General features: G+C 40.8%; 2 protein-coding genes across 2 annotated transcripts; one reads left to right on the top strand and one right to left on the bottom strand.

Annotated features, from left to right (window-relative positions):
* Positions 1-4,234: 4,234 nt before the first annotated feature.
* cetn4 (centrin 4) lies at positions 4,235-8,045 on the bottom strand. Its single transcript, XM_054597097.1, has 5 exons — positions 7,965-8,045; positions 7,610-7,765; positions 7,388-7,516; positions 5,604-5,741; positions 4,235-4,512 (listed from the first exon to the last, which is right to left on the bottom strand). Exons 1-5 carry the CDS (start codon positions 7,965-7,967, stop codon positions 4,423-4,425), a joined length of 516 nt encoding a protein of 171 aa, XP_054453072.1. The 5' UTR covers positions 7,968-8,045; the 3' UTR covers positions 4,235-4,422.
* A 156-nt stretch (positions 8,046-8,201) lies between these two features.
* On the top strand, positions 8,202-10,804 carry bbs12 (Bardet-Biedl syndrome 12). Its single transcript, XM_054597992.1, has 2 exons — positions 8,202-8,289; positions 8,784-10,804. The coding sequence occupies exons 1-2, from the start codon at positions 8,278-8,280 to the stop codon at positions 10,743-10,745; spliced, it is 1,974 nt and encodes a 657-aa protein (XP_054453967.1). The 5' UTR covers positions 8,202-8,277; the 3' UTR covers positions 10,746-10,804.

Here is a 10,804-nt window from a genome sequence, read left to right on the forward strand (position 1 = left end):
TCCGTTTGGTTCGTCACGTTGTTCAACAGACAGCGAGAGATCTTAAGATAGAACTTTGGTAAATTTAAATAGGCATTTGTCATATTATTGACCTATTGAGTGAGAATATATATATATATACTAGCTGACTGATTTTAATTTACTTAGAAGAGGACTGAGAAAAAGTCCCCAAATTAACATAATTAAAGTGCAGAAAGCCAGCAAAAACCAGAGCTGCTCAACATTAATTGCAGATCATTTTTATAGACTCTAAGAATAAGAATGTGAGTTTTCATATCCAACATTTAGTGTTCCACACTTCACATCCACAGAATCAGTACTCCTCTCTAGCTATGAGGCATCTCTGGAGTTGACTCTTCAGCGTTGTAGAAATAGCTGCTTACTTCTTCATACAACCTCCTTCAGACACCATGCACAGAGTGAAAACTATTACAATACACGTTTGTTGAAAAAGTTGAAGACTATACTGTTTTATGATGGTTGCTTTCTCCCTGCTTTATATCATTATAATATTTCATTTGGCTTTATTTATACCAAAACCTGCTCATTAAAATTCTCCAATGCTGTTTTGTCGAGCAAGCATTTCTTTCCATAATCCTGCACACCTGATCTCCTCAAATGTTTATCGGTGATTGGTTAAGGGGGTGGAAACGGATCTCCCCGAACATGTGGAGCAGAAAATTACCAGACGCATTAAATGAGTCAGGTGTGCAACAGTCAGGAAAAAGATAAGGAAAGATATGAAGCAACATCTTAATATCACTTAAAAACACGGAAATATTTCAAATTCATTTTGGCTTCCAGCACTGTGGTTACCAAGGTTCATTAAAGATTCCTCTACATTGTAAATTTCCCCGCTGCGGGACTAATAAAGGATTATCTTATCTTATCTTATCTTATTGTGATCAAAGATGGCATTAAAAAGGAGATGTAAAACATATACAAGCTTTCTCATCGCAGTGTTAAAGATCAAAGGATTTGCTGACATTCATAATCTATTATATATTAAAGCTATTTCACAATTACAACAGGTTAAAAAGCAAACATACCACTGGTGCAGTCACTCTTGCTTCTTCTGGGCACAATGATTATGGTTATTAGTTTGTCTTCAGCTCGTCTTACTCAAAGGGGATTTGTGAAAATAGGTTGCCGACATAATGGTGACACATTCTTGACCTTTAAGCATTAATAATAAAATCATCTTTTACCAGCAACGACCAGACTTTCGGTGTTTCGTTGTTTTGGAAATTGATCATTTTATGGGAAAAGAGCCACAGCGGCGGAGCAGTGGGAGTATTGAACAGACTGTGAGATATGAATGCTGTTAAACCACAACAGAAGGGGAATAACACTCAGCTGAGGGGCTGTGAAGATATTGTGGGCCATGAAACTGCCACTGTACAAAAACATCTAACTCCAATAGGAAAGTTTTGTTCTAAAAAATCAAACATCCACCGTTTGAAAAAAACGCCCACTCTTCCGAAATGACTGCTCCATTCAGCTGAAGTACATTCTCCTTTTTTAATGTTTAAGTTTCAAAATAGTCTTTTTATCAGATTATTCTTAAAGCTGTAACCCATGAAAACAAATTTCAAAATTGGAAATAACTCTAATTAAGCTTCTTTTAAGAGCAAGTATTAAGCTCGAGGTGCTTTAAAAGGACATTCTTCCATAATACCAGGACTTGTTGTTAATATATTAGAAACATTAACGTCCACAATGTGGAACATTTTCTTTGGCTTCACCATTATCAACACTAAACACAAATAAATGGGAAAGCAATCAATGGTGCCCAAAAAGTTCTGCAAACATAATACATGTGCAAATTCCTTCAGGGGGTAACCCTGTATGATTTAATAATTTAAACAACCACATTTTTGTAGACACTTTTGGTGACTTGTTGCAGTCTAAAACACCTTCCTGAGAGAAGCAATGGATGGGACCGGTCACTTGTTATGTCACGAGCTTTCTTTTTCCTATTAGTATATTCCTGCTGCTTAGTGGCATCTGTGGCTTTAATGTTATTTTACTGGCAGTATTAACCACGCTTGACAGTTTCCTTTTGCGTCGAACATTCAGGTGACCATGTTATAATAATATAGCAGCAAACAACTAGCTGCTATGTAAAGATATAGTGGAGTAATGGATAACTGGGCGGATAATGAAGTCTCTCTCATTCTGTGTGTTGTAGTCTGAGCTTCTCTGTGCTTTGTTTAGGTGGCGAGTCTCTCTGTTGTCCCCACCGGTTAGCTAATGGCTGCCTCTCTGTACTGTGCTCATACAGCCGTTACCCCTGACAACAGTGTCCCGGACCACAGCGTTTGTCTCAGAAGCGTAGCGTCCTTCCTCTGTTCCTCCAGGTTTACACTGTTAGTTCCTGAGTATTTAAAACAGCTAACCTTTTCAGCAGTGTGTTCCATGATTGTTTCAGGGTTGACAGAAGTCTGGAGTGTAACGTTTACTGGATACGACCACGTGATTAGGGTCCGTTCACATGTTGTGTGTAAAAACACTCGGGGAAAACACCAGCCGTACCGCTTTCATTCTTTTATCCGGACTGCTTGGGTGGTTGCGCTACTAAGTTACCCTTACTAAGCAACCAAAACCTGAGCTCTGCGATGATGACGATGGTGAAGTTGCGGTAATTTAGCAGTAAACCTTACTGTCTGAACTCAAACCATTTCAAAACAAAGATAAATGGATTTCCAGCACTTGGATTTCACACTAGCTTTACTGCTGGATTTGTCTGTGTCTGTTTGGTTGACCTTTCAACCGGATGTTGTGACGTCCTTGGACGGCAAAGGGGGTTTTGTGTCCAAAAAGGCACTCAAGAACGCTCTCACACCACGATGGCCTCGCTTTTGCTTTTGACGGTGCTTTTCTTGTATCTAGATTGAGAACAATGGATTTTAGGGCACAAAAAATGCAACATGTGAACAGAACAGCCCTTTAAAATACAGTCTCCTACTTGCAGTGTCTCCTTAGATGAGGCTGACAAGAGCCATATCATCAGCATATAACTGAATAAAATCTGAATCTTGGAGTCTGAATTCACTGGTTACCACCAGAAATAACAAAGGTGCTAGAATGGTACCTTGGGGCACACCTGTGTGGTGAGTTCTGACACGTTGCCATGAACGGTCAGACAGAAAATCTCCAACCTCCACTCACAGAGTTTCAGCACCGCTTTTCAGCTCTCACCTGGCGTGTGGTGTACTTTGAACTCCAAGAAGGTGGACGGATTTGAGTCACAGGGGGTTAACATGAAGTAAACCTTTTGAAATACAGGCCTTTTGATTTGGCTCATCTATATCAATACCAAATTTCAGTTTGGCAGAGGGACGGAATGAGAGGAATCCATATCAATTCCATATTCTGGCACTTTGAATTTGGTCAAAAGTGAAGCCAATTGTCTTGTCTTATATTAGGTTTAAGAATATATGAATAACTTTTAAGTCATACATGTTCAAAAAGAAAACAATTGTATAATGTACCACTTAAATGACCTATATCTGTGAAAGTTGTCGATTTGGAAAACTACAATTCTTTGAATGTGTTCACATTTTGTCTTTTTATAGCGTCAAACATTTTATGTGCGGAATATTTAAAAATGAAAAAAAGTATATCTCATCTCAGGACAACACTTTTCATATTTTCCGCCCCGATGTTCCTCCACCGTCTATAACGGGTTATCAGAACTTTCATAATCAGTGGCAAGCATCCTCAAAATTATAGACAGCCGTCTGACGGCTCGGAAAAACACGTCACTACAATATCCTGTTTATTTTGACAAGGTACATGGTGTTTTGGTCAAAACCCGTCTTCCGCTATAATTAATCAGTAGGAGCATTTTTCCTATAACACGATCAGAACATGTAGGTAGGAGACAGTTGGACTCTATCTTCTACAGACGACTTGATTCAGTAACTCAAAATGTGAAGTGAGAGTGACTTTTACTTACTCATCTCAAGTTCACGCTTGTCATTTCTGTCTACAATAAAATCATCCTGGTTAGTCAACATCAACTTAGTCATATGACTTTCACTGTCTGATCCCCGACATCGAACATTATTGGCATGCATTGCTGTGCAGAATGCCCTGCAGCGTACAAAGTGAAAGACACACATTGTAAAACATTGTGCATCTCAGGGCAGCATTTCTCATATGCACATAGAAACTCTTGCAAACTGACTCTGAGGAACTAAGGTGTATGTAAAAGCAACAACAGACAGATGTGAGGAAATATATTTATTGTTCTTGCATTGTAGAAAAGCCAGTGCAAAAATACAGCATGTTAAAACATTTATTCACAAACCACAGATGCCACTATTCACAAACTAATCTGTCTCAAGAAAAGGTACTATATGAACTGTTCTGATAGAAAAAAAAAATTCCAGATAAAGATCGTAACACAGAACGGTTTCAGTAAAGATTAGTCTTCTTCATTATCCTCAAGAACTCCGGCTCGTTGATCTCACCATCACCGTCTTGGTCTGCCTCATCGATCATTTCCTTAAATTGAAAAGGTAAGTCTGAATGTACAATAAAAAAAAAAGAAATGAAAAGTGCACTGAAAGCTTTTCTTGATACGTCTCATGTGATAGACCAGAAAAACTTCAACTCTCACTCGGGCGACGTGTCATTCAGGGAATTTCAGTACTCAAAATCCTCAGAAATAACCAACCTTAAGCAACAAGTGCTATTTCATTACCACATGTAAGAACAGAACAACATAAAGGGAACTAGGAGATGACAGACACGAGAAACGAGTATCACTTTTGTTTGTAAGTTTGGGTATAATGTAAGGGTGTTTAAGGGTGCCTAGAAATCAAAACTTTTGTTCGGTACTCATCATTGTTTATTTCTCTATATTGTTAATTCTATATGAGGTAAAAATATTTCTAACTTCCTGATATATCCCATGAATGTATTGTTTAAGGCAGTGTCCCTTTATCACAGGCCACATTCTGCTGAATTTTCTGTGGTTTGTAAATAGGTCGGTTGTTGTTTTTCGTTTTGTTGCTTTGGACAGAAAGTGTGTTCCTTAACATACTGCTCCATATTCAGGGTTCAAAATTAATGTATATTTTTTTGTCCGATCGGCTAAGTGAGTTGCTAGATTTATGAGCCTATCCAAGCATTTTACTTGCTCCGGGAAATTGGGAAATCCTTATTTTTTTAGCCCTGATATTCCATACAAAGAGTCTATTTAACACAACAAAGATATGCATTGAACACATTATATGCAAAGTGAAACTACTCTCAATCATGAGATCAGTTTGACAAAATAAACCCTCTTTACAGTGAGTTTTTCTTTCACCAAAACAGGTTAAGACTTTGAGGTAGTAAACCCTGAGATAATTCAAAAGAAGGAAGTAAGAGCATCGACACAATAAGAGCATCGAGAGTCTGCATCAGAAAATGTATTAATAGGTTCCTTGGATGCCAGATTGTGAAATTTCTACAAATACCATTTGAAAGTGAGACCTTGTAAATACAAAAACATATTTTTGGAAAGGGCAAAGTCTATGTGCATGGAACACCAATAACAAACTATATTTAGTACAAGCGGAAACTTTGCACGTCATTAGAAAATACACTACCTGTAATTCGTCATCGTTGAGGTTTTCACCCAGCTCTTTGGCTACTCTCTTGAGATTTTTGAACGAGATTTTTCCTGTGCCGTCATCATCGAACAGTCTGAACGCCTTCATTATTTCTTCTTTGGAGTCTTTTTCGCTCTGTTGACAGGGAAGACATGACAAACAAAATTATAATCGATGCCAAAATAAGATAAAATAAGATAATCCTTTATTAGTCCCACAGCGGGGAAATGTACAGGATTACAGCAGCATAGAGGATAGTGCAAACAAGAGACATAGTAAAAAAACAAGATCAAAAACAAGTATTATAAATAAGCAAATAAGCAATAAAAACAGTTAAGAATATTAAATAAGTAAAAAAAAAAGTAAAAAAATCCACAATAACTAAGATTGTATATACAGTACCGGTCAAAAGTTTGGACACACCTTCTCATTCAACAACTTTGAAGAATGTAAAATATAAAACATATTCTGGTTTGTTGAGCATTTGTTTGTTTACCACATAATTCCATATGTGTTCCTTCATAGTTTGGATGTCTTCAATATTAATCTACAATGTAGATAAAAATAAAAAATAAAAATAAAGAAAAACCATTGAATGAGAAACTTTTGACTGGTACTGTATACAGACTGAATAACTATTATATTGCACAGTGTATTTGTATTGCAGAGGTTTTTAGTGTTTTGTGGTCTACTGGGTTGTGCAGCCTGACAGCAGCAGAAAGGAAGGACCTGTATAATAATAATAATAATAATAATAATAATAATAATAATTAAGCCTTTATTAGTCCCACAATGGGGAAATTCGGTTCTCTGCATTTGACCCATCCCGTAGGAGCAGTGGGCTGCAATGAAGCGCCCGGGAAGCAATTTTGGGGTTAGGTGTCTCGCTCAAGGACACCTCGGCATGTTGCCTGCAGAGGGGTTCGAACCACCAACCTCATGTGCCACAGCCGCCCAGTATACCAGTATACGGGCGGCTGTGGCACATGAGGTAGAGCGCTTGTCCCGTAACCACAAGGTTGGTGGTTCAAACCCCTCTACTGGCAACATGCCGAGGTGTCCTTGAGCAAGACACCTAACCCCAAGTTGCTCCCCGGGCGCTTCATTGCAGCCCACTGCTCCTCCGGGATGGGTTAAATGCAGAGAAATAATTTCCCCATTGTGGGACTAATAAAGGCTTAATTATTATTATTTATTTATTATTACCGCCCAATATAAGTATTATAAATAAGCAAATGAGCAATAAACAGGGGCGGCTGTGGCATAGTGGAGAGCAAGGTAGTTCTCCAATCAGAGGGTCGGTGGTTCGATACCCGGCCTCGGCAGTCGATGTGTCCTTGGGCAAGACACTTAACCCCAAGTTGCTCCTGAAGGCTTGCCATCGGTGTGGACTGGATGATGAATGTTAGTTAGAGTCTGATGGTGGCACCTTGATGGTAGCCTGTCATCAGTGTGTGAATGGGTGAATGATATGTAATATACTACTGACTGTAAGTCGCTTTGGATAAAAGCGTCTGCTAAATTAATGTAATGTAATGTAAACCCCCCAGTAAAAAAAAACCTTTTTAATCTAAATTTGGCCACTAAAATCCAATGCATGTGTGCTTTGTAAAAAACACACTGGATTCCACTGTAACTTTATCAGATCTGCTTCTGCGATGCTGTTTTTGCACCCAAAAGTGATGAGATCGACACGGATTTGTGACTTTACTTTTAAGTATGACACATTTTTAATTTCTAAGAAGTTTCCAGGTTTTGCCCAACACCTGTATGACACTCACCATTTTCAAACTCATCATACCGAGAAAGTCACTGAAGTCAATTGTTCCAGAGCTTTCTCTGTCGATGTCTGCTATCATCTTCTTGATCTCCTCTTTCTTGGGCTCGAACCCGAGAGCTCTCATGGCAACCTGTGACACAGATACATGGGGAAGCTGAGGCTGCTGTGTGTCTGTCAGCAGGGTGTTTATCATTCATCAAAGCATGCTGAAGCAGGGACTTACCTTCAGCTCCTTCACATCTATTGTTCCAGTCCCATCTGTGTCAAACAGATCAAAAGCCTCTTTGATTTCTTGCTTCTGCTCCTCACTGAGCTCTTGTTTGGGACCTGGTTTCTTCCTCTGGCTGGCAGAAGGAGCTGCTTTTCTGTAACCTGTAGCCTGAAACAAACAAACACACACACAAACAAACACATTGTTACCCAGTTAGCATTGATGCTAGCTAGCTTTAGCTCCCATGCTGCTGCACAAAACACGTTTTAAACAACTGTATCACATAATCACATATCACATAGTTTCACATAATGCAAATACATTGTATAATATAACATAATAATTAAACAAAACTGTTAAGTTATACCATTTAAATGAAGCGTGGGAGTGTTTCTCTGCTCGGATGTCAACAAAACATGCAGCAACCGCGGTGTGTTTGGAGACAGCCAATAGAAAGCGAGGACGCACCGTGACGCGGTCGAACCAGCCAATAGAAAGCGCGGACGCACCGTGACGCTGTCGAACCAGCCAATCGCAACGCGCAATGGGCGGGACATGACCGTGTGAGCCAATGGTTGAGCTCGTTTCTCGTCGCCCACAGCAACCAGGAAACAACGCGCATGCGCAGTGTGTAGTCAGTGCAGGAGCAGCTGGGCAGTGGACACAGATAGCAATAATACATGTTAAATAAGGTGATGTTATACCCTTTATAGATGCATAATGTTTGTTTTGCAGAAGTGTTTTTGCAGACACTTGTGTTTGTCTCGTTTTAGGCTAAATTGAGACTTAAACTGTGTGTGTTTTTTAAAGATATTAGCCTGTTAGCTTAGCTTTAGAGCATATAGGCTAATCCCTCAATCCCTCACATGCTTATTTACATGCTATGTTTTGTGTTGTACAGTGTTAAATCATTATTTTTGTAGCTGAAGTTGTATCTATGTTGTTGACCAAAAATATTAAAATTCACTTTTTCCCAAGAAATGTTAGGGTGACTTGTTATAACAGTAGAGATCTCTCTATAATGTACAGTAATGTGGTCAATGTAAATGTGGTTTTACGTAAAGTACACGTACCTAAACATTTTAAATTACTGAGATTTAACACTAAGCATGTTAACTTAGAAGTTGTACCACCTACCTTACTTTGTAACATGTGAACAAATATGTCTTGTCCTTTCACAATCCAGGCACCTGAAGCAATGCTGGCGAGTACAATTATAAACCATCCGCAACATGTTGGCCTGCAGAAGCTCTCAGCGCTGTCAGGAGTCACACATTCCTCCCTGGGCCCCGACAAAAAGTACAAGTTTATCCAAGAAGAAACGAGCGGGGACTCAGCTCTCGTGTGCTCCTGTTTTCGCATCTTGGAGAACCTGGAGCTGACCTGCGGGGTCGGTCAGCTGGTTTACGAGACCGTTCAAGCCCACCAGAAGGTCTATCACACTGGGTCGGGGTGCCTGCTGTTTCTCGCCGGAGCGTGGAGCCGTGCTGCTCTGGAGTGCCTTCAGAGAGGAATTTCAGTAGCGCACATCATCTCGGCCATGTCTGAAGGGATGGACGTATGCTTGGATGTGTGCAGGAAATGCAGCGTCTCAACTGACGGTCTCGGTGTGGAGAAATCAGAGAGCTCCACTGCGAAACATCAGGGGTCAAGACCTCAACTGTCAAAGAAACCCACTGTGGAGGCTTCACAAGCACCGGTTCACCTGCAGGGGACAAGCAAAGTTGGTGACAAGACTCTAAATGCCAGTGGGCGAAGGAAATTAAAGCTCAGCAGACATTTTTATGAGGCCATATCTGAAAATGTCTCCACGGTATCACAACCCCCTCAGCCTAAGCCTCCTGACATTGCACACATCGCTATGGGACTGAGTCACGGTTGTTTCGGTGCGATGAATTTAGTTGTCGAAGCCAGCAGAATACAATCTGAAAATAATCTGCAAGGTGTCAGCTGTTCTACGTTCGATGTGACTAAAGTGGTGACTTGTGTGCTTCCTGGTTTACCAGAGGAACATGCGTGTGTTTTACAGGGCTGCATTGTTCCAGTGTCTCATGAACAGGCTTCAGTTGCACTTCACTTAAAAGATCAGCACTTGAAGGTTGCTCTTATTAATGGAGATTTATCAGATACCTATCGCCATCTTGGCTTCAAAAGGCTAAAGGGTGTACAGTGTGTGAGTGACCGGTCGCACCTTTCAAGTTCAAGCAAAGAGGAAGAGTGGATGGAAAATATTTTGACTCTTCTGTTGAACCTAGAAGTGAACCTGATAGTTGTCAGTGGCCTCGCAAGTGAGAAAGTGATTCAGCGCTGTTGTACACATCACATACTTGCGGTGGAAAAAGCAAAGGCTTCCGCTCTGACGGCTCTGGCTAATGCAACCGGAGCGGTTCCGGTGACTTATGCCACACAGTTGAGTAAGCACTGTGTCGGCACTGGTGTGAAGGTTGCGGTATGGAGGGAGCTCAGCCGCCATGAGAGGAAACCCTCAACAACTGTGAATATTTCCACCGTTGAGAGCAGCGAGTTGGTCACTGTGATTCTCACGAGCTGTGTGGAGGGCAAGCTGCAGGCCCTGGAGGACCAGTTCTGGGCATGTGCGTATCGTTTACACCACGCGCGGAAAGACAAAGCCCTCCTGCCTGGTGCTGGAGTGACAGAAATGCTTTGTGTTCATCACCTTCAAAAGCAAGCTGAGCAAAAGCATCACAGAGAGAGGGATGTGGACTCTGTCCAACAAACCAAAGCAAGGACAGCAGATAACCCGTACAGAGGATTAGTGTTGCACCTCATGGCAGACGGTTTAATAGATTACGTATCCACTGTAATGGTTAACACGGGGAAGTTCTCAAAAATCCGAGCAAGGACTGTAATGAGCCAACAACTGCAGGACTATACAGAGAGTCAAGGCATTGCTGCGAAATTCTCACAGCTTTTTTTGGACGTTGTAAAAGAGGATGGTGGAGTTTCTTCTCCCGTGAAATCCATTGAAGCACCAGCAGCACAGATTTATGATAATCTGAGTGTGAAGCAGGAAGCATGGAGGAAAGCCTTAGACCTGGTTCTCCTGGTCCTACAGACGGATGCAGAGGTCATCACAGGCATTGACCAAAAAACTGATGGTGCACAGGACAATCTGATGCTGTTGTGACCTTCAAGCAACACCTGGGATGTTTAAACTGTACACAGATTTCCCAAAGTTTATTCTTT

This window comes from Anoplopoma fimbria, chromosome 4, assembly GCF_027596085.1.
Source record: "Anoplopoma fimbria isolate UVic2021 breed Golden Eagle Sablefish chromosome 4, Afim_UVic_2022, whole genome shotgun sequence".
In the NCBI taxonomy this organism is placed as follows: domain Eukaryota; kingdom Metazoa; phylum Chordata; class Actinopteri; order Perciformes; family Anoplopomatidae; genus Anoplopoma; species Anoplopoma fimbria.

What these genes read in the sequence shown, in the direction of transcription:
- cetn4 (XM_054597097.1), bottom strand. An exon ending in GTATGATGAGTTTGAAAATG is followed by an intron (nt 5,742 to 7,387) that starts GTGAGTGTCATA and finishes CCCTGTCAACAG; the next exon opens with AGCGAAAAAGACTCCAAAGA. An exon ending in TCAACGATGACGAATTACAG is followed by an intron (nt 4,513 to 5,603) that starts GTAGTGTATTTT and finishes TTTCAATTTAAG; the next exon opens with GAAATGATCGATGAGGCAGA.